This window comes from Oncorhynchus clarkii, chromosome 7 (assembly GCF_045791955.1).
Source record: "Oncorhynchus clarkii lewisi isolate Uvic-CL-2024 chromosome 7, UVic_Ocla_1.0, whole genome shotgun sequence".
Lineage (NCBI taxonomy): Eukaryota > Metazoa > Chordata > Actinopteri > Salmoniformes > Salmonidae > Oncorhynchus > Oncorhynchus clarkii.
Genome location: NC_092153.1, coordinates 33,104,032 through 33,128,309, shown reverse-complemented (window position 1 = coordinate 33,128,309; position 24,278 = coordinate 33,104,032). Strand labels below are relative to the sequence as shown.

Below are 24,278 nucleotides of genomic sequence, written 5' to 3'. Positions count from 1 at the left end.
GGCTTAAGCAGGGGGACACGTCTGGCACTGCAGGATTTGAGTCCCTGGCGGCGTAGTGTGTTACTGATGGTAGGCTTTGTTACTTTGGTCCCAGCTCTCTGCAGGTCATTCACTAGGTCCCCCTGTGTGGTTCTGGGATTTTTGCTCACCGTTCTTGTGATCATTTTGACCCCACGGGGTGAGATCTTTCCTAATAATTGCTCCCACAGTTGATTTCTTCAAACCAAGCTGCTTACCTATTGCAGATTCAGTCTTCCCAGCCTGGTGCAGGTCTACAATTTTGTTTCTGGTGTCCTTTGACAGCTCTTTGGTCTTGGCCATAGTAGTGTTTGGAGTGTGACTGTTTGAGGTTGTGGACAGGTGTCTTTTATACTGATAACAAGTTCAAACAGGTGCCATTAATACAGGTAACGAGTGGAGGACAGAGGAGCCTCTTAAAGAAGAAGTTACAGGTCTGTGAGAGCCAGAAATCTTGCTTGTTTGTAGGTGACCAAATACTTATTTTCCACCACAATTTGCAAATAAATTCATTGAAAATCCTACAATGTGATTTTCTGGATTTTTTTTTCTCATTTTGTAAGTCATAGTTGAAGTATACCTATGATGAAAATTACAGGCCTCTCTCATCTTTTTAAGTTAGAGAACTTGCACAATTGGTGGCTGACTAAATACTTTTTTGCCCCACTGTATATTCCAAAACATGCATGCTGTTTGTAACAAGGCACTAAAGTAATACTGTAAAAAATGTGGCAAAGCAATTCATTTTTTTTCCTAAATACGAAGTGATATTTCTGGGGCAAATCCAATACAACACATTACTGAGTACCGCTCTATATATTTCGAAGCATAGTGGTGGCTGCATCATGTTATGGGTATGCTTGTAATCGTTAAGGACTGGGGTTTTTTTTCAGGATAAAAAAACTGGGATGGAGCTTTGACTTAAATCTGCTTGAAAATCTATGGCAAGACTTGAAAATGGTTGTCTAGCAATGATCAACAATTAAAACATTTTTTTTAAATTATAAAAATGTTATATTATACAATCCACATGTGCAAAGCACTTAGAGACTTATCCAGAAAGACACACAACTGAAATTGTTGCCCAAGTTGATTCTAGGATATAGTGACTCAGAGGTGTGATTACTTATGTAAATAAGATGTTTCTGTATTTCATTTTCAATACATTTGCTAAAATTTTGAAAAACCTCTACTCATTTCGTCGTTAGAGTATTGTGTTTAGATGGGTTAGAAAACAATATTTAATCCAGTTTGAATTCAGGGTGTAAAACAACAAAATGTGGAATAAATCAAGGGGTATGAATACTTTCTGAAGGCACTGTACTTTAACATCTACATTTAGCGCGTTGAGATGAATTCCCTAGTCTCGTGTGTTTACTGAACTCAACTGGATTTCTGAGGGTAAGTAACTATTTTCCCCATGCACCAAGAAAGCATATTTGAATTTATATAACATGTCATTTATTTTTCATATTGTAAGCGTTGCTTCATTCAGTGCATGGATTTAAATATGCATTATACTGGAATAGGACTCAAATAGGAATAGGAGTAGAATAATTTATTATCATCATTGTTGATGTCTTAGCAATGCAAAATAGCATTTTCTCTTTCAATGCACGCTCATATACTGTAACTTCGTATTTGTTATCTATCAGTATATTTTAGCCTACCCCCTGATATAATACTTACAATACTGTTTCACAAAGTCAAAGATTCATGTAGAAATCAATAGGTTGCAATTATCAAACACTTCATCAAACTACCTTTTCCTGGCAAGCATTAGACATTTTGGAATAGGTAAACATTTCCATCCCAAATGTAAAATGAATGGAGCCTGACCACTCAAAGCCACAGGCACGAAAAGCAAACACCTGCAGCTCAGGTGGAAAGGCATTGGCCCGGGTATAGAAGTCTCTTTCTTCTCGCCGTCAAGCTCAAAGCATGGCTGCACAGTTAACGGAGTTTAAACAAGCCACGCTCATTATCTATAAGCGGGTGTGCTAGGGAGTTGGGTGTGACCAGGTCAGCCATTGGATTAATGCCACAAGGACCTGAAGCTGTAATATATGTTCACTCAGGATAACCAAATAAATCCAGGCAAAATGACTGCAGTTGAAATTTTCCAGGCAGCCAAATCTAGACTTACTTAGTGAAAAAGTTTATCCTGTTTCCCTTGAAGGTCAGGTTTAGTTTTAAGAACCATATATGGAGGTTGTCATTATTTCCATGTTCAATATTCCAGAGAAATTCTATCGTTACCAGGCAATAAGGATACTTGATGGACATTCTCTGACAGTATGCAACTAATAAACGCAAAGTACCAGTGATTGGCATGACATTCTGTCCACCTGGAACCTTTAGACCTTCCTCCTGGATTGCATGTTATCAATTTGTTACACCATGAGACAGGACATAGCCTAAAGGGGGCACTGGTGCATTTTGTTTTAAACTGCTTTGGGTGAACTTTTTGTCATTTATGGGCTCACCACAAAGCACAGGATAAAATCTGCAACCAAATGTTATACAGATCGGGTTAGGGCACAGACAATTAAGCTTATGTTCAACTAGATAGCACTAGTTGAACACCCGAGCAACCCCGCTATCATCCAGAAGGCGAGGTCAGTACAGGTGCATCAAAGCAGGGACCGAAAGACTGAAAAACAGCTTCTATCTCAAGGCCATCAGACTGTTAAACAGCCACCACTAACATTGACTGGCTGCTGCCAACATAATGACTCAACTCCAGCCACTTTAATAATGGAAATTGATGGAAATTGATCTAAAAAATGTATCACTAGCCACTTTAAACAATGCCACTAATGTTTACATACCCTACATTTCTCATCTCATATGTATGTACTGTACTCGATACCATCTACTGCATCTTGCCTATGCCGTTCTGTACCATCACTCATTCATATATCTTTATGTACACATTCTTTATCCCTTTAGTGTATAAGGTAGTAGTTGTGGAATTGTTAGGTTAGATTACTCGTTGGTTATTACTGCATTATCGGAACTATAAGCACAAGCATTTCGCTACACTCGCATTAACATCTGCTAACCATGTGTATGTGACAAATAAAATTTGATTTGGTTTGGAATTGTTACCTTGTAAAAGAGAGTTAATGCCCTTTAGGCTATGTTTTTCTTAGCCACTGTGCTTCTACAGCTGTATTGCTTGCTGTTTGGGGTTTTATGCTGGGTTTCTATATAGCACATTGTGACATCGGCTGATGTATAAAGGGATTTATAAATACATTTGATACATTTACATTTACAATGTTTCGAATATTGCAGTGTTCCACAGTCCTGACATTTTGAACATCGTGTTTTTTGCTGAGTAATATTTAAAATGGAAAGTTATTCAGAGTAACATACAAGTCTCCAAGCACTGACCCAAAGTTATGTAAGCTAGTTGGTAACATATTGACTCTTTATTTTATTGGGCCACGTTTATGACAGAGATTTTTCTGTGGTTTTTGAAAGTCATCCTGTCTCAATAGCAGTAGTGTACACATTTACCCCATCAAAGTTATTTATTACCGTCACATGGCAATGGCTAGCACAAGCACAGTGGCATATTCACACAAAAGCAATGTTCTCTTGCTACTGCAAGCCAGTGTAGTATGAGGTAAACCACAAGCTGAGACAGATTTCATCTGGGCTTTTTCAAACATCCTGAGAACAGAATACATCCATGACAGTTGGACTCAAAATGTGCTGTGCACACCTTTTATTTTTAAAGGGGTGGCAAAGCACTGTGGAATTCATCCCACCGTGAGTGTGTTTATATGTATGTCTCTGTGTCCTGAACTTAAACCTTCAGGCTAACCTTCAGGATACTTCTTGGATTCCTTATATACTGTCTCTGGCACAGCTACTTCAATGCTCCAGGGTTGGAGTCAAAACCTGAGGAGTTCAAGTGGGGCCCTCTGTGGAGTTGTTAATAATACTTGGACAGAAGACGATCATCAAACCATTGGTATGCAGTCTGGGCCCTCTTCCTATTCTCCCCCATTGAATCCTGGATTGAGACATTGTTAGGATTGTATTTAGCCATGTTAATAAGAGACAAATTGCTATCCTGAAATTAGAATAAATGGTTTTGACATGTCCCATAATTCACTTAGAATGAAATGGATATTAGGTCATACGGACAACATAGCTCTCTATACACATGGAAAAGTAAAGACGTTAAAATATATTATCACACGTCTATTTCACAGAATTATATTTCCAGTCTTTACAGTATATCCTATAAAGAAACACTATGGAGACAATGAACATCCATTGTATGTGATCTATAAATAAAAGACAAACTATGAGATATTTGCTAGCAGTCGCAATTTTGTGGGAGGAATAAGTAGTATAAAAGAATGAGCTTCAAATCATCTTTTTGTCATGTAAACAGATGTCTCAAACTTTTTTTAATCCATTATAAATGGTTTATCAACAGAAACAGTGAGATTATTGGTGTTGCATAATTTATTTAGCACAAGTAATACAAGTTCCCAGGCATCTTTCCTATCTAGTCTGCCCTCTTTACCCCACTGTTTAAAGATGTTAGGAGCTTGAGTAAACGGTCATTTCAAATGACATAATGCAAAGCTTTGTGTTTTAGTGACTTTTTATGTAGAGTATGACTCACAGTGGTGGGAAGAGCAAAGAAGATTTGAGAATAAATATTGCACTTAAATTAGTTTAGACAGCATGACATCATAGAGTAATTAAACTGGTTAGTTGGAATTCCTTTTCCAATTCCTTAGTTCAGGTTTGTAGAGATTTCAGAGCACCTGCAGGTTTCTGTGTGTGAAATATTTACATTGGATGGGGTTCAAACTTTGAGGGGAAAAAACTGTGGCAGCATTACGCCATTCCCCCCTCTTGGAAAAAAATGGGATTTAAACAAGTCTCTTACAAGATATCGAGCAGAATAGTTGGAGTTGGAGTTTAAGAGAAGTCAAGTTTTCTCCTCTCAATGCAAACCTTGTCGGACATCTACTGCATATTGGAAAGCAAGACCAGCAACAGGACATTTGCATCACTATGGTACTGAATAGCGGCTCTGGGAGTAAAGGTTTGCATAGTGTAATTTACCATAGAACACTAACTTCTAGTCCACATTTTCACATTTACAAACTTGTTCATGTTTACTTATTTCAAACGGGAAAAGCCTGTGCGCATTTCTCCCTGCTAAAATTCAAAGGAAGATCAGAGGATGAAAGTACTTAAAAGTGTTCCTCTTTTATTGGGGTGTTGGACTCTCTTATACCTGGACTTTATCCCAGCGTCACTGAGCCATACCGGCATTGCAGAGTGCGCACCCGAGAGCGGAGGAAAGGAGCACACAGGCGGGGCAGGTGAAGGAGCCAACCCGGGAATTGGCTCAACTGCCAGGTCAACGGTAGGAAACTACGGCGCAGGGGGTTGGAATTCTCTAAGTGCTGCGAGGATCACGCGCATTAGAACAGGACCCCCGCTGATAAAGGGCGAGGCAGCCAAAGCGAAAGCTGTGACATCAGTGTCATCACCGCACAGCGTAACGGTCAGCCGTGCTCGTGGAGCTGTCAATTTGGGGCCCGAGGAGGCTGTGCGCTATTGGGTACCCGGCGGGGATGCTACTAAAGCAGCAGCTGCGCCTGCTCCCGTGGCGTTGAGTATGCAAACAGGCAAAGGCTCAGGCAGGACTGGACAGAGCAAAGGAAACACTGTCCCCAGAGCTGCAACACCAGCACGAACTGGACAGCAAAAGGTCGTTGATGTGCAAAAGCACATCGTTCGGTTGGCCCAAATGAGTGTCAAAGCAACGGGCAAACTTAACGGCAGATACTCTCCAAAGCTTCTATTGGTAACTCCGCATGACTACATGTTGTCACTCTATTGGTCACTATCCACGGGAGGGGTGAACACTAGTGTGCTGCACGAGGCTGGCATGGCCAACACCATCACAAGCTTTGTGGATAAAGGACAAGGTAAACTTTTGATGCCATATAAACAATTCAAAAATAACAGTGGTGTCTCATAAAACACAAAAATCTGCTTTACTGCTTGCAAAGTCAAAATAAGGCTTATAAATTATGGATAAGTGGTCCAATAAAAGTAAATGTTCACCTTTGCCAAAGAAAATATAATCATTATAATCAATTCTGAATATGCTTACTTATCTTTAATTGTAGAATTTTGTTAAGTTGATAAATTAAACATATCCAAGAGACAGTTGTAGGCCTATGCTCATCAAACCAACCTCTTTATTACAGAGGTAAAGTCAAGCTAAAGTCGAAGCAAACTTGAAGCTTAAGTCAAAAGGTTTCTTGGTGTTTGACATAATAGTTTTTAAAACTCTTGGTTATGGGTCTGTCACACTGTCAGTAGCCATGTGCATAGTCATGATTGGGGTGGCAGGTAGCCTAGTGGTTAGAGCGTTGGACTAGTAACCGAAAGTTTGGAAGATCAAGTCCCCGAGCTGACAAGGTAAAACACTGTCCTTTTGACCCTGAACAAGGTAGTTAACACACTGTTCCTAAACAATAATTGAAAGGTTTACATTTCAAGCAATTAATGTACTTTAATTTTGCCCTTTATTTGCATAACAGGTTGGTTGACCTTCCCCTTTGTATGACTAAGAAGTTGTAACTGATCCCTTGCCAGACATTACATTTTTTAAATCTGTAAAACAGTACACACCTCTTCTTTTTCTTCTTCCCCATCACCTATTTTTCCTCCTCTCCTCCTCTTCCTTAATTTATCAGTTTCAGATGTGTTTTTATCTCTGGTTGGGCCCCTAAATCTGCAAGTCACTCTACCCTTTCTCAATATATTTTGTGTTGTTCAGGTTTTGTCTGGTCCACTCTTAGCAAATGCCATATGACGTGGTGGTAGATCCACTCATAAACAGCTGCAGGACGATAATAATGGTCTGTTTACAGTTCAATGTGGTATGTAGTCTGCAAATGTCTGGTTTTAATGTAATTTCAAACACATAATGTGCCTGGAAGAAAATGCTGCCTCTCATTTTTATATGGCCATGCTTTCCCTCACAAAAGAAAAACATTACACATAACTCTTACCACCTGTGTCTTACCCGAGAAGCCACATTAACATGTAAAGAAAAATGTCAATATGATGGTTATTCTTGCCCTTGACTCTGTTATCTTCTTTTACAGATGCCCGTATTCCCCAGTTGAGAAGACAGAAGTATTACTTCAACATCAGTTCCCTGGAGAAGGAGGGGTTACTGGGTGCTGAGCTGCGTATACTCAGGAAAAGACTGGCTGATCCACACAAAGCACTTTCCACTGACAGAGTTTTCTGCCTGAAGCTTTTCACTTGTGTAGCAGGTAAGCAGAAAGCTACACTGCTCCAAACTCAAACCATCAAGGACCACAATTCACCCAAATGGGAAGTGTTTGACATTTGGAAACTATTCAAGAATTTCAAGAACACCGTCCAGCTTTGCTTTGAGCTGGAGGGTTTAGAACGGGGACGCCCCGTGGACCTCAGGGCACTGGGCTTCAGTCGTCTGGGCAGGCCAACCAAAGAGAAGGCCTTTTTCCTCATGTTCGGGCGCACCAAGAAAAATGACTTGTTCTACAACGAGATCAAAGCTCGGTCTGGCCACGACAACAAGACTGTGTACGAATACCTGTTCACTCAGCGGCGCATGCGCCGAGCTCCAACCAACCGCGGCAAGAAGCTGGCCAAGAACCCCAAGCCTCGTTGCCACAGGAAGCAGCTGCACGTCAACTTCAAGGAGATGGGCTGGGACGATTGGATCATCGCCCCACTAGAGTATGAGGCCTACCACTGCGACGGGGTATGTGACTTCCCTATTCGCTCGCACCTCGAGCCCACCAACCACGCCATCATCCAGACGCTCATGAACTCCATGGACCCCGACTCGACTCCGCCCACCTGCTGCGTGCCCACTCGCCTCAGCCCAATCAGCATCCTCTACATTGACTCGGCCAATAACGTGGTCTACAAACAGTATGAGGACATGGTGGTGGAGTCCTGTGGCTGCAGGTAGCAATGGACGAAAGACCCAGCTGAGGTCTTGGTTTTATAGGTAAGCCTGAAGAGTTTGAGTTAAATCTTTTGAGTAAACAGATTGTTAAACACTCAAAAGTTTTAGAACACTGAGTTATTCAAGGGTTTTAATTTATTTGTACTATTTTCTACATTGTAGAATAATAGTGAAGACATCACAACTATGAAATAACATATCTGAAATCATGTAGTAACCAAAAAAGTGTTAAACAAATAAGAATATATTTTGTATTTGAGATTCTTCAAATAGCCACCCGTTGCCTTATTGACAGCTTTGCACACTCTTGGCATTCTCTTAACCAGCTGAACTTGGAATGCTTTTCCAACCGTCTTGAAGGATTTCCCACATATGCTGAGTACTTGTTGGCTGCTTTTCCTTCACTCTGTGGTCTGACTCATCCCAAATTATCTCAATTTGGTTGAGTGCTGCATCAGGTCACCTGCTGCTGCATCAGGTCACCTGCTGCAGCATTCTATCACTCTCCTTCTTGGTAAAATAGCCCTTACACAGCCTCGAGGTGTGCTGGGTCGTTGTCCTGTTGAAAAACAAATGATAGTTCCACTAAGCCCAAACCAGATGGGATGGCGTATCGCTGCAGAATGCTGTGGTAGCCATGCTAGTTAAGTTTGCCTTGAATTCTAAATAAATCACAGACAGTGTCACCAGCAAAGCACCACCACACCATGACACCTCCTCCTCCATACTTTACGGTGGGAAATACACATGTGGAGATCATCCATTCTCCCACAGCGTGTCTCACACAGACACGGCGGTTGGAACCAAAAATCTCCAATTTGGACTCCAGACCAAAGGACAGATTTCCACCGGTCTAATGTCCATTGTTTGTGTTTCTTGGGCCAAGCAAGTGTCTTCTTCTTATTGGTGTCCTTTAGTAATGGTTTCTTTGTAGCAATTCGACCATGAAGGCCTGATTCACACAGTCTCCTATGAACATTTGATGTTGAGATGTGTCTGTTACTTGAACTCTGTGAAACCTTTATTTGGGCTGCAATTTCTGAGGCTGGTAACTCTGGGTCTTCCTTTTCTGAGAGCCAGTTTCATCATAGTGCTTGATGGTTTTTGCGACTGCACTTGAATAAACTTTCAAAGTTCTTGACATTTTCCGCATTGACTGACCTTTATGTCTTAAAGTAATGATGGACTGTCATTTCTCTTTGCTTATTTGAGCTGTTCTTGCCATAATATGAACTTGGTATTTTACCAAATATGACAATATTCTGTATACCAGCCCTACCTGATTGTCTCAAATGCATTAAGAAGGAAAGAAATTCCCCAAATATATTTTTAACAAGACATACCTGTCAATTGACATGCATTCCAGGTGACTACCTCATGAAGCTGGTTGAGATAATGCCAAGAGTGTGCAAAGCTGTCATCAAGGCAAAGCTACTTTGAAGAATCTCAAATACAAACATAAAGAAAACCCTTCAATGAGTAGGTGTGTCCAAACTTTTGAATGGTACTATAAGTATTCACACCCCTGAGCCAATACTTTGTTGAAGCTCTTTGGCAGTGATAACAGCTGTTAGTCTTTCTGGGTAAGTCTATAAGAGCTTTCCACACCTGGATTGTGCAACATTTGCCCATTATTATTTTCAAAATTCTTCAAGCTCTATCAAATAGGTTGTTGATAATTGCTGGACAACCATTTTTAGTTCTTGCCATAGATTTTGAAGAAGATTTGACTCAAAACTGTAACTCGGCCACTCAGGAACATTCACTGTATTCTTGGTAAACAACTCCAGTGTAGATTTGGCCTTGTGTTTTAGGATATTGTCCTGCTGAAAGGTGAATTCATCTCCCAGTGTCTGGTGCAAAGCAGACTTAACCAGGTTTTCCCCTAGGATTTTGCCTGTGCTTACATCCATTGCAAAGCCATAACATGATGCAGCCACCACTATGCTTGACAATGTGGAGAGTGACACTCAGTAATGTGTTGTATTGGATTTGCCCCCAAAATAACACTTTGTATTCAGGACAAAAAGTGAATTAAATTTGCTACATTTTTTTGCAGTATTTCTTGAGTCCCTTTTTGCAAACAGGATGCATGCATTGGAATATTTGTTTTCTGTACAGGCTTCCTTCTTTTCACTCAGTCAATTAGATTGGTATTGTGAAGTAACTACAATGTTGTTGATCCATCCTCAATTTATTCCTGTCACATCCATTAAAATATGTAACAGTTTTAAATTCACCATTGGCCTCATGGTGAAATCCCTCAGTGGTTTCCTTCCTGTCCGGCAACTGAGGTAGGAAGGAGGCCTGTATCTTTGTAGTGACTTGGTGTATTTAATAACTTCACCATGCTCAAAGGGATAACCAAGGTCTGCTTTTGACATTTCTACCCATCTACCAATTGATGCCCTTCTTTGTGAGGCACTGGAAAACCTCTCTGGTCTTGTGGTTGAATCTGTGTTTTAAATTCACTGCTCAACTGAGGGACCTTACAGATCATTGTATGTGTGGGGTAGAGAAATGATGTAGTCATTAAAAAATCACGTTATACACTAAAATTGCACACAGAGTCCATGCAATTTATTATTGTCACGTTCTGACCATCGTTCTTGTGTGTTTTCCTTGTTTTAGTGTTGGTCAGGACGTGAACTGGGTGGGCATTCTATGTTGGATGTCTTGTTTGTCTATTTCTATGTCTGGCCTGATATGGTTCTCAATCAGAGGCAGGTGTTAGTCATTGTCTCTGATTGGGAACCATATTTAGGTAGCCTGGGTTTCCCTGTGTGTTTGTGGGTGATTGTCCTTAGTGTCCTGATGTCATTGTTTCTGTGTTAGGTTACACAAGTATAGGCTGTTTCGGTTTTCGTTAAGTTTATTGTTTTGGTAGTGTTTGTGTTTAGTGTGTTTCTTCATTAAACATGGATTGCAATAGACACGCTGCATTTTGGTCCGACTCTCCTTCTCATACGGAAAACCGTTACAGAATCACCCACCACAAAAGGACCAAGCAGCGTGTCAACAGGCAGGAGCAGCGCGAGGAGATGCGCAATAAGGATTTCTGGACATGGGAGGAAATCCTCGACGGGAGAGGACCCTGGGCTAAACCAGGGGAGTGTAGCCGCCCAAAGGTGCAGCAGGAGAAGAGGCAACAGGAGCAGCCCAAAGAGGAGGTATGGACATGGGAGGACGAATTAGAAGGAAGAGGACCCTGGGCTCAGCCAGGAGAATATCGCCGCCCCAAAGAAGAACTGGAGGCGGCGAAAGCGGAGAGGCGCTGGTATGAGGAGGCAGCACGGCGACGCGGATGGAAGCCTGAGAGCCAGCCCCAAAAATTTCTTGGGGGGGGGCTAACAGGGAGTATGGCTACGCCAGGTAGGAGACCTGCGCAAACTCCCTGTGCTTACCGGGGGGCTAGAGAGACCGGACAGGCACCGTGTTATGCAGTGGTGTGCACTGGACACCGTGCGGGTTCATAGCCCGGTGCGGTATATTCCAGCTCCGCGTGTCGGCCGGGCTAGATTGAGCGTCGAGCCTAATGCCATGAAGCCGGCTCTACGCAGCTGGTCCCCAGTGCGTCTCCTTGGGCCGGCTTACATGGCACCAGCCTTGCGCTCCCAGTCTGCATAGAGCTGCCAGTTTGCAAGGAGCTGCCAGTCTGCATAGAGCTGCCAGTCTGCAAGGAGCTGCCAGTCTGCAAGGAGCTGCCAGTCTGCATAGAGCTGCCAGTCTGCAAGGAGCTGCCAGTCTGCAAGGAGCCGCCAGAGCTGCCTGTCTGCAGGATGCCGCCAAAGCTGCCAGTCTGCAAGGAGCCGCCAGAGCTGCCAGTCTGCAAGGAGCCGCCAGAGCTGCCAGTCTGCAAGGAGCCGCCAGAGCTGCCAGTTAGCATGGAGCAGCCAGGGCCGCCAGTCAGTATGGAGCAGCCAGGGCCGCCAGTCAGCATGGAGCAGCCAGGGCCGCCAGTCAGCATGGACCAGCCAGGGCCGCCAGTCAGCATGGAGCAGCCAGGGCCGCCAGTCAGCATGGAGCAGCCAGGGCCGCCAGTCAGCATGGAGCAGCCAGAGCAGCCAGTCAGCATGGAGCAGCCAGTCAGCATGGAGCAGCCAGAGCAGCCAGTCAGCATGGAGCAGCCAGAGCAGCCAGTCAGCATGGAGCAGCCAGAGCTGCCAGTCAGCATGGAGCAGCCAGTCAGCATGGAGCAGCCAGAGCTGCCAGTCAGCATGGAGCAGCCAGTCAGCATGGAGCAGCCAGAGCTGCCAGTCATCATGGAGCAGCCAGTCAGCATGGAGCAGCCAGAGCTGCCAGTCGACCGGACTCTTCCAGATCTGCCAGTCGACCGGACTCTTCCAGATCTGCCAGTCGACCAGACTCTTCCAGATCTGCCAGTCGACCAGACTCTTCCAGATCTGCCAGTCGACCAGACTCTTCCAGATCTGCCAGTCGACCAGACTCTTCCAGATCTGCCAGTCGACCAGACTCTTCCAGATCCGCCAGTCGACCAGACTCTTCCGGATCCGCCAGTCGACCAGACTCTTCCAGATCCGCCAGTCGACCAGACTCTTCCGGATCCGCCAGTCGACCAGACTCTTCCGGATCCGCCAGTCGACCAGACTCTTCCGGATCCGCCAGTCGACCAGACTCTTCCGGATCCGCCAGTCGACCAGACTCTTCCGGATCCGCCAGTCGACCAGACTCTTCCGGATCCGCCAGTCGACCAGACTCTTCCGGATCCGCCAGTCGACCAGACTCTTCCGGATCCGCCAGTCGACCAGACTCTTCCGGATCCGCCAGTCGACCAGACTCTTCCGGATCCGCCAGTCGACCAGACTCTTCCGGATCCGCCAGTCGACCAGACTCTTCCGGATCCGCCAGTCGACCGGACTCTTCCGGATCCGCCAGTCGACCAGACTCTTCCGGATCCGCCAGTCGATCAGAGATCCGATCAGACTCTTCCGGATCCGCCAGTCGACCAGACTCTTCCGGATCCGCCAGTCGACCAGACTCTTCCGGATCCGCCAGTCGACCAGACTCTTCCGGATCCGCCAGTCGACCAGACTCTTCCGGATCCGCCAGTCGACCAGACTCTTCCGGATCCGCCAGTCGACCAGACTCTTCCGGATCCGCCAGTCGACCAGACTCTTCCGGATCCGCCAGTCGACCAGACTCTTCCGGATCCGCCAGTCGACCAGACTCTTCCGGATCCGCCAGTCGACCAGACTCTTCCGGATCCGCCAGTCGACCAGACTCTTCCGGATCCGCCAGTCGACCAGACTCTTCCGGATCCGCCAGTCGACCAGACTCTTCCGGGTCAGCCAGGATCTTCCGGATCCGCCAGTCAGCCAGGATCTTCCGGATCCGCCAGTCAGCCAGGATCTTCCGGATCCGCCAGTCAGCCAGGATCTTCCGGATCCGCCAGTCAGCCAGGATCTTCCGGATCCGCCAGTCAGCCAGGATCTTCCGGATCCGCCAGTCAGCCAGGATCTTCCGGATCCGCCAGTCAGCCAGGATCTTCCGGATCCGCCAGTCAGCCAGGATCTTCCAGAACCGCCAGCCAGCCAGGATCTGCCGGATCCAACCACCTGCCTGAGCTTCCTCTCAGTGCTGAGCTACCCATCAGTCCCGAGCTACCTCTGTCCCGAGCTGTCCTTCTGTTCCGAGCTTCCCCTCTGTCCCGAGCTGTCTCTTAGGAGGGTCACCTATCTAGGGACGCTAAGGAGGTGGACAAAGACTATTATGGAGTGGGGTCCACGTCCAGCGCCAGAGCCGCCACCGCGGACAGATGCCCACCCACACCCTCCCCTATAGGTTTAAGTTGTGCGTCCGGAGTCCGCACCTTGGAGGGGGGGGTACTGTCACGTTCTGACCATCGTTCTTGTGTGTTTTCCTTGTTTTAGTGTTGGTCAGGACGTGAACTGGGTGGGCATTCTATGTTGGATGTCTTGTTTGTCTATTTCTATGTCTGGCCTGATATGGTTCTCAATCAGAGGCAGGTGTTAGTCATTGTCTCTGATTGGGAACCATATTTAGGTAGCCTGGGTTTCACTGTGTGTTTGTGGGTGATTGTCCTTAGTGTCCTGATGTCATTGTTTCTGTGTTAGGTTACACAAGTATAGGCTGTTTCGGTTTTCGTTAAGTTTATTGTTTTGGTAGTGTTTGTGTTTAGTGTGTTTCTTCATTAAACATGGATTGCAATAGACACGCTGCATTTTGGTCCGACTCTCCTTCTCATACGGAAAACCGTTACAATTATGTGACTTGTTAAGTGCAATTTTACTTGTGAACGTATTTAGGCTTGCCATAACACTTGACTCAAGATATTTCACCTTTCATTTTTTTATAAATTTGTAAAAAAACGTAATTCCACTTTAACAATCTGGATTATTGTGTGTTGGCCAGTGATAAAACATCTAAATTTAATACTTTTTTCATTCAGGCTGTATCACAACAAAATGTGGAAAAGGTCAAGGGGTGCGGATACTTTCTGAAGGCACTGTATCCAGTGATGTCTTGGCAAGAGATTTCAACTAAATTGTTCTATTAATAATAAATAATAATAATATATTTATTTGATATAGTGCTTTTCATTACACAAGGAATCTCAAAGTCACTGTAAAAACCAAGCAACTATTTTTATTTGATGTGGCAGATTCTTGGGTGATGGCTTCCACAATTTCAGATGATAATAAGATGGAGAGTTTTCCCCATCCATGCTCTTTTCACATCAAATCAAAATCAAATCTAATTTTGTTTGTCACATGCGCCGAATATAACAGGTGTAGACTTTACCGTGAAATGCTTACTTACAAGGCCTGAACCAACAATGCAGTTCAATAAATAGAGTTAAGAAAATATTTACTAAATAAACTAAAGTAAAAAAATTGCAGAACAATAACGAGGCTATATACAGTGGGTACCGGTACCGAGTCAATGTGGGTGGGTACAGATTAGTCAAGGTGGGGGGGGGGTCAATGTAAATAGTCCGGGTGGCCCTTTGATTAATTGTTCAGTAGTCTTATGGCTAGGGTGTAGAAGCTCCTTGGTGGGCCGGTACCACCTGACGTGCGGTAGCAGAGAGAACAGTCTTTGACCTGGGTGAATGGAGTCTTTGACAATTTTTTGTGCCTTCCTCTGACACTGCCTAGTATATTGGTCCTGGATGTCAGGCAATTTGGCCCCAGTGATGTACTGGGCCATACACACTACCCTGGTAGTGCCTTACCGTCAGATGCTTAGAAGTTGCCATACCAGGCGGTCATGCTGGTCAGGATACCCTTGATGGCGCAGCTGTATAAGTTTTTGAGGATCTGGGGACCCATGCCAAATCTTTGAGTTGGAAAAGGTGTTGTCGTGCCCTCTTCACAACTATCTTGATGTGTTTGGACCATGATAGTTTGTTGGTGATGTGGACTCCAAGGAACTTGAAACTCTCGACCCGCTCCACTACAGCCCCGTTGATGTTAATGGGGCCTGTTCGGCCTTCCTTTTCCTAGTCCAAGATCAGCTCCTTTGTCTTGCTCACATTGAGGGAGAGGATGTTATCCTGGCACCACACTGCCAGGTCTCTGACCTCCTCCCTATATCCTGTCTCATCATTGTCGGTGATCAGAAGATCACTGTTGTATTGTCAGCAAAATTAATGATGGTTTTGGAGTCGTGCTTGTCCACGCAGTCATGGGTGAACAGGGAGTACAGGAGGGGACTAAGCACACACCCCTGGGCCCCACTGTTGAGGATCAGCATGGCATATGTGTTGTTGCCTACCCTTGCAACCTGGGGGCGGCCTGTCAGGAAGTCCAATATCCAGTTGCAGAGGGAGGGGTTTAGTCCCAGGGTCCTTAGCTTAGTGATGAGCTTTGTGGGCACTATGCTGTTGAACGCTGAGCTGTAATCAATGAACAGCATTCTCACATAGGTGTTCCTTTTGTCCAGGTGGGGAAGGGAAGTGTGGAGTGTGATTGAGTTTGCGTCATCTGTGGATCTGTTGGGGCAGAATGCGAATTGGAGTAGTTTCCCTTTGTAGTCCGTAATATTTTTCAAGCCCTGCCACATGCAACGAGCTTCATAGCCGATGTAGTAGGATTAATTTTTAGTCCTATTTTAAGGCTTTGCCTGTTTGATGGTTCGTCTGAGGGCATAGTGGTATTTCTTATAAGTGTATAATACAGTTTATACATATGAAATGAGTAAAACAGTATGTAAACATTATTCAGTGACTAGCGTTCCATTATTAAAGTGACTAGTGATTTCGTGTCTATGTATATAGGGCAGTAGCCTCTAAGGTGCAGGGTTGAGTAACCAGGTGGTAGCCGGCTAGTGATGGCTATTTAACAGCCTGATGGCCTTGAGATAGAACCCAGGATCTGTGGATCTATTGGGTTGGTATGCAAATTGAAGTGGGTCTAGAGAGTCAGGTGAGGTGGTGATATGACCCTTAACTAGCATCTCAAAGCACTTCATGATGACACAAGTGAGTGCTACAGGGCGATGGTAATTTAGTTCAGCTACCTACAGGAACAATTGGGGACATCTTGAAGCAAGTGGGGACAGCAGACTGGGATAGGGAAATATTTAATTTGACTGTGAACACTCCAGCCAGCTGGTCTGTGCATGCTAGGGATACCTTATGGTTCTGCAGCCTTGCGAGGGTTGACACGTTTAAATGTCTTACTCACGTCGGCCATGGAGAAAAAGAGCCCACAGTCCTTGGGAGCAGACCGCGTTGGTGGCAATGTGTTATTCTCAAGGCAGGCAAAGAAGGTGTTTAGCTTGGCCGGGAGCAAGACATCGGTGTCCGCGACTTGGCTGGTTTTCCCTTTGTAATCCGGGATTGTCTGTAGATCCTGCCACATGTCTGAGCTGTTGAATTGCAAATCCACTTTGTCTCTGCACTTAAGTTTTGACTGTTTGATTGCCTTAGGGAGGGAATAACTACACTGTTTGTATTCAACTGTATTCCCAGTCACCTTGCCGTGGTTAAATACTGCCATCTATCCATATTTTTGGGTGTGGGTAGGTTTTAATAGTCACTGTGGGAACAACATCCTTTTTACATTTCCTGATGAATTCAGACACCGTGTAAGTGTATACATCAATGTTATTCTAAGAGGCAACCCGGAACATATCCCAGTCTGCGTGATTAAAACATTATTGAAGGATGTATTCCGATCGGTCAGACCAGCGTTGAATAGACCTTAGCACCGGTACTTCCTGTTTGAGTTTGTGCCTATAGAAAGGGAGGAGCAGAATGGAGTCGTGATCTGATCGGTCATAGGCAGGGCGGAGGAGGGCCTTGTAGGGAGGGCCTTGTAGTCATCTCCAAAAGGAATGTAGAAATGGTCAAGCGTTTTGGAAGTACAAGTACCACAGGCAATGTGTTGATATAACTTTGATAGCTTTTTCGGTTTTCCATAAACAGCAGGGAATCAAACTTTAGAACCCAGTTCCTACATTTGAATATGAAAATGTATTTTAACAAACAAAACTATGCTACATTTTATCTCTAGGACGCTCAGGATGACAAATCAAAGGTGAATGTACCAAACCAGTTGCCATGATAAAAGTTTTTTGTTGTTGTGCACTCTCCTCAAACAATAGCATTATATTTTTTCACTGTCATAGCTACTATATATTGGATAGTGCAGTTGGATTAACCGGTTCCAACCCAACCCTAGCAAAAATGACACTGACAGACTTGGCAGCTCTGCTTCTAGCTCCTAAGCAACTTTTCAGTACTCTTTTTTCGTGTGTTATTTCTGTGCAGAAAGTTTTTTGTGTTATTACATACAGCCGGAAAGAACATTTTATAATCAGAGTGACTGGAACTCACCAGAATGACTGGATCTATCATAACAAGATGACCAGCGCTTCAAATCTACTCCTCAACCATCTCTGGATCTATCCCCAAATTTCAGTCGCATCTAGCGAGGTTGGCTACACTTGTCTGTCAATCATGCATGTAAACATCTAGTTTGCTTTCTGTATTCGCGCTGATTGGTGAATTAATTTAATGAGCTAAATGTAAAAAACTGTTGATTTCACAAAATAAATTATATAAACCGTTACTTTTTGGGGTGTTAGAACCAGTTCTGTACTTAATTTTGCTGGTCGGAACAGTGGAACGGAACAAACAAAATAGTTGTTCTGTTCAGATCGAAAGATAGGAAAATCATTTTGGTTCCAACCCCTGGCTAAAACTGCATCAAAATCTCAGAAAGGCGCCAGCCATTCAAATACATTCAAATCTTTGACGCCGCGGCCATTCCTGACTCCAGTCAATTCTAATATACAGTGGGGCAAAAAAGGATTTAGTCAGCCACCAATTGTGCAAGTTCTCCCACTTAAAAAGATGAGAGGCCTGTAATTTTCATCATAGGTATACTTCAACTATGACAGACAAAATGAGAAAAAAAATCCAGAAAATCACACTAGGATTTTTTATGAATTTATTTGCAAATTATGGTGGAAAATAAGTATTTGGTCACCTACAAACAAGCAAGATTTATGGCTCTCACAGACCTGTAACTTCTTCTTTAAGAAGAAGAAGAAGTCTGTCCTCCACTCGTTACCTGTATTAATGGCACCTGTTTGAACTTGTTATCAGTATAAAAGACACCTGTCCACAACCTCAAACAGTCACACTCCAAACTCCACTATGGCCAAGACCAAAGAGCTGTCAAAGGACACCAGAAACAAAATTGTAGACCTGCACCAGGCTGGGAAGACTGAATCTGCAATAGGTAAGCAGCATGGTGTGAAGAAATCAACTGTGGGAGCAATTATTAGGAAATGGAAGACATACAAGACCACTGATAATCTCCCTCGATCTGGGGCTCCACGCAAGATCTCACCCCGTGGGGTCAAAAGGATCACAAGAACGGTGAGCAAAAATCCCAGAACCACACAGGGGGACCTAGTGAATGACCTGCAGAGAGCTGGGACCAAAGTAACAAAGCCTACCATCAGTAACACACTACGCCGCCAGGGAATCAAATCCTGCAGTGGCAGACATGTCCCCCTGCTTAAGCCAGTACATGTCCAGGCCTGTCTGAAGTTTGCTAGAGAGCATTTGGATGATCCAGAAGAAGATTGGGAGAATGTCATATTGTCAGATGAAACCAAAATATAACTTTTTGGTAAAAACTCAACTCGTCGTGTTTGGAGGACAAAGGATGCTGAGTTGCATCCAAAGAACACCATACCTGCTGTGAAGCATGGGGGTGGAAACATCATGCTTTGGGGCTGTTTTTCTGCACAGGGACCAGGACGACTGATCCGTGTAAAGGAAAGAATGAATGGGGCCATGTATCGTGAGATTTTAAGTGAAAACCTCCTTCCATCAGCAAGGGCATTGAAGATGAAACGTGGCTGGGTCTTTCAGCATGACAATGATCCCAAACACATCGCCCGGGCAACAAAGGAGTGGCTTCGTAAGAAGCCTTTCAAGGTCCTGGAGTGGCCTAGCCAGTCTCCAGATCTCAACCCCATAGAAAATCTTTGGAGGGAGTTGAAAGTCCGTGTTGCCCAGCAACAGCCCCAAAACATCATTGATCTAGAGGAGATCTGCATTGAAGAATGGGCCAAAATACCAGCAAAAGTGTGTGAAAACCTTGTGAAGACTTACAGAAAACGTTTGACCTCTGTCATTGCCAACAGAGGGTATATAACAAACTATTGAGATAAACTTTTGTTATTGACCAAATACTTATTTTCCACCATAATTTGCAAATAAATTCATTAAAAATTCTACAATGTCATTTTCTGGATTGTTTTTTCTCATTTTGTCTGTAATAGTTAAAGTGTACCTATGATGAAAATCACAGGCCTCTCTCATCTTTTGAAGTGGGAGAACTTGCACAATTGGTGGCTGACTAAATACTTTTTTTGCCCCACTGTACAGGGTCAGCATATGCCTCGCTGATTTGCCTAGCCTTAATTTGTTACATTGAGACAATTTCATATTAGGCACATGTGTATTGCCTCAACATATTGCCTGGGGTAAGCTGATCACATCCGGGAATGTCTACATAGTTTGGCCTTTTATCCTATGATCGCATCCCGCATCCCTTGAACTGAACAAAGCTAGCTAGCTAGCTAGCTAGCTAAAACAATCTGACAGTTCCAAATGAATAACATTGGACCTCAAACAATATTCCAAGTTTGAATAATGTAACACGCTCTTTGGCGGGTCCAACTGATAGAATGGATATTGGTTCTGTCACTGATGAGAGCGTAAATGCGTAAATACAACGGTATTTACATTTGGTGTTTTGTTAATGTTGGGGTTAATAGCCTATGTACAGTGCCTTGCAAAAGTATTCATCCCCTTTGTGTTTTGCCTATTTTGTAGCATTACAACCTGTAATTTAAATGGATTTGTCTTTGGATTTGTCTTCAGGGAGTGGACATACACAAAATAGTCTAAATTGGTGAAGTTAAATGAAAAAGATAACTTGTTTCAAAAATTATAAATGATCCAAATTCAGGAAAAGTGGTGCGTGCATATTTCTATGAAGCCCCTAAATTAGATCTGGTGCAACCAATTACCTTCAGAAGTCACATAATTAGTTAAATAAAGTCACCTGTGTGCAATCTAAGTGTCACATGATCTGTTACATGATCTCACCTGTTCTGAAAGCCCCCAGAGTCTGCAACACCACTAAGCAAGGGGCACCACCAAGCAAGGGGCACCATGAAGAACAAGGAGCTTGCCAAACAGGTCAGGGACAAAGTTGTGGAGAAGTACTGACCAGGGTTGGGTTATAAAAAAATATCCAAAACTGTGAACATCCCATGGAGCACCATTAAATCCATTATTAAAAAATGGAATGGCACCACAACATGGCACCACAACAAACCTGCCAATAGAGGGCTGCCCACCAAAACGCCGGGCAAGGGGGGCATTAATCAGACAGGCAACAAAGAGACCAAAGATAACCCTGAAGGAGCTGCAAAGCTCCACAGCGGAGATTGGCGTATCTGTCCATAGCAACACTTTAAGCCGTACACTCCACAGAGCTGGGCTTTACTAGTCACTCGTAGGCTCAGTCACTGGTATACTTTTATTTACAAAGCCAATTTGGGTTTACTACCTTTTTATTTGTGCATTTTTATTGTTCAGAAATGTGGTGGGTACTCTCTTCGTTCGCTGGACATTATCCTGCTAACTGTTCCAAATGTCTGAACTGAATCTGGTAAAAGGGCTTTTATGTACTCTGCGGCATCATCTTGGGGCACCTTACAAAATACTTTTAAACTGGAAGAACTTGTCCCGATTGGTGTTTTTAAATCGCTGATGAAGGATTTTGAGGCTGTTTCCCTGACCTGTCAATGTTTTTAATTTTCTGTTTTATGCTCTTGTGAATTCAATGGTTTTTACTAGATTACTTGTAGTTTTTCATGTTGTCTGTCTGTAATTTTTTTGTAATGACTTGGTGCTGCCTATCTTGGCCAGGGGGCTCTTGAAAAAGAGATTTCAATCTCAATGATTTACAATGTTAAAAATATAGAACAGTTGCCTTTACAATATAATTTGTCTTTTGAACTCTGAAAGAATGGATTTAAATATGCAGTATATAGTACATTCCCCTACACTCCAAACTCTAATCAGGTTATTCTCTATGAACTGTCAAGTTTCCTATATATGTTTAGAAATGTGTGTTTTAACAGAATCATTAATTATTTACTGAATCAGGTGTCGTTGTCACTATTTGTGGCCTGGAATTGTGGCAAAGTGGCAAACTGAATCCAATTGTACAGAGAAAGATATTGTGTTTCCCGAAGTAATCAGAAACATATGCACCATGGTATTCAAAGATTTTACAGAGTAACTTAATTGAAAGCAATGTTAATTACAGGTTCATTACACTGTGTAACGCTGACATTTTGGTTAACCTTATGAAAGCATGTCTGTGTTAACACCAGCAGGAGGACAACCCCGGATCAGCAGTTCCTGTGATTACGTTTATAGACTTTTGTGGATTTGTCCAGAGTAAGTGTTCCATGTCCTAAAGGTATTTTCTACAGCTTTGCATTTTTGTTGGTTTTACTAGCAGATCTGGCTTGGCTTCCCTGACCAATGTTTAACATTTAGTAAATGAATTTCCTTGACAGATGTTGTAGGAATTTGATCATGTTGCTGGCCAATAGCGTCATCCGGGTTTGATCGGGGTAGGCCGTCATTGTAAACAAGAATTTGTTATTAACTGACTTGCCTAGTTAAATAAAGGTTAAACAAAATAAAAAAAATAGCTGCATAAGGAAAACAGACAAGTTATATCTGGCATTGAGTATGACACCTATGTTTTAAGCTGTTTCCCGGATTTGCTGCTCCAGGATGTATGAATTCTTAAACACACATACTCTGTAACGGCATAAATGTTCCATGCTGTAGGTGCATATTTTTCCACCTTGTTTTTGATCCCCTGTTTGGAACCTACACAGCACAACTCATCCCTGAGTTGCACAACTCTCTGGTGTTGGCAAGGGGACACATTTTTCTAAGAGCAATTATTATTAACAAGTGTAGACCTAGACAGTTGATAAGAATAGTAATCATAAACCCCATGTCTGAAACATACTCTCACACTCTTTCGCTCACATATACTCATTATCACATACTCGCACACATTTGAACATAAAACTTGTGAAGTGCTCGATTAAAGTTTTTCAGTTTGTAGCAACACTTTTAGTTTATTCGACATACATGAGTATATACAACTGTCTACAGTATTTTCATTGTTACCATGACATATTCCTGAAAATGAGAGGCAAGCTATCAATGGTATGCATAGTTTCTGGTCTCCGGTTACCGAATTTGGCCCACAGTTCCTTGCATTGTGAGACAGATACATGTTCTGTTTCCTTCTATTTGCATTCTCTGCGTGACAACATAATAATAAGGGTGCATCTTCATGGCTAGACATATTAATGGAGATGTTTCAGCTTTTGTAATAAATCTGTGCTTCACATCTGTGTGGAGCAAACTGGTGTGGTATATTTAAACTGCATTACTCTGTATTCACTGCCAAGTACCTGTCTCTCTGACTTTGCTTTCCTTCTTTGTTTCCAATGTGGCGAACACCTGCAGAAATACGCAGATATTTCCAGTTTTCAATGACAATTGAGTCTCATAATATTTGCAGGCCACCCTGGGGAATATTTATTTGGTGATTTATATAGTTTTGTTGTATTTATTGTAGTATGCCAATTGTGCAATCGTTATAATATAATATATTGGCAAGAGGGACTCTTTTTATTTAAAAGTTTATAGGTTGAGTGTGAATGGGGCTTAGAACCACCTACATTTTATAAATGTACGGGAACAGAACCTGGAAATTTGACCCGGGCACATGCTTCAATGCATTTCTTAAACATGGACACAGTTTAAAATAAATTGATGTAATAGGTGCTACAGCCCACTCTCCATATGACGTAAAGGAGAATTTCACTATTTAGGACCCTAATCTGTATGTTTGATGTAAATGGCATGTTATACATATATACATATATATATATATACATATATACATATATATATATATACATATATATATATATATATATATATACACATATATACACATATATATATATATATATATATATATATATATATATATATTCTTTTTGCAATTTCACTTTAGCAATTTCACCAGCAATTTACTTCCAGGGCCTCATTCTGGAGTTACAGGGTGTCCAAAAACATGAACAAAGTCTCCAAAAACACAGAAATATGTTGTTTTACAAATGACAAAGCTCTCAGTATCCTGATACAGGTCTTTAGACATTGTAAACATTAAATTATGTAATACCGAACTGGATCTGCAATGATATAATCAATTTTGTTCAAAACAAACAATCATTTTCAAGGTGTGCATATTGCCGTGCATGCGTGCACTTCCTCATTCCTCTCGCTACTGCGCGCGCATAAGTATGGGGCGTGCTACTGGCACAGGTACTAAATTGCGAGCTAGCTAGTTACGTTGTCAGTCACTTACACTCAGATCAGCCAGGTGACGACAAGGGCACTGAAGTAATTTTTGTTCGGTTATTTGCTGAATATTGATTAAAATGGTTTGCAGATGTGCAATCCCAACATGCGACAATGCAATGAAAAAACATAGCTAGTCCAATAACTTTTCACAGACTTCCCTTGGCTAGTTGTTCTGCAAAGACGCATAAACACTCCCATCAACAGATTTCTTGCGTTGGATTAACAGGTTTGTAGCTAGCATTTCTC

At 43.0% G+C, this 24,278-nt stretch overlaps 1 protein-coding gene across 1 annotated transcript; it reads left to right on the top strand.

Moving 5' to 3' along the window:
- The first annotated feature begins 5,239 nt into the window (after positions 1-5,239).
- LOC139414194 (growth/differentiation factor 5-like) lies at positions 5,240-8,047 on the top strand. The gene is made up of 2 exons (XM_071162081.1): positions 5,240-5,993; positions 7,185-8,047. Exons 1-2 carry the CDS (start codon positions 5,240-5,242, stop codon positions 8,045-8,047), a joined length of 1,617 nt encoding a protein of 538 aa, XP_071018182.1.
- Positions 8,048-24,278: the final 16,231 nt, after the last annotated feature.

Bases quoted from the DNA above. Each gene is read 5' to 3' on its own strand.
- LOC139414194 (XM_071162081.1), top strand. From the start codon at position 5,240: ATGAAAGTACTTAAAAGTGTTCCTCTTTTATTGGGGTGTTGGACTCTC. The intron at 5,994-7,184 runs GTAAACTTTTGA...CTTCTTTTACAG, and splicing joins CTTTGTGGATAAAGGACAAG to ATGCCCGTATTCCCCAGTTG.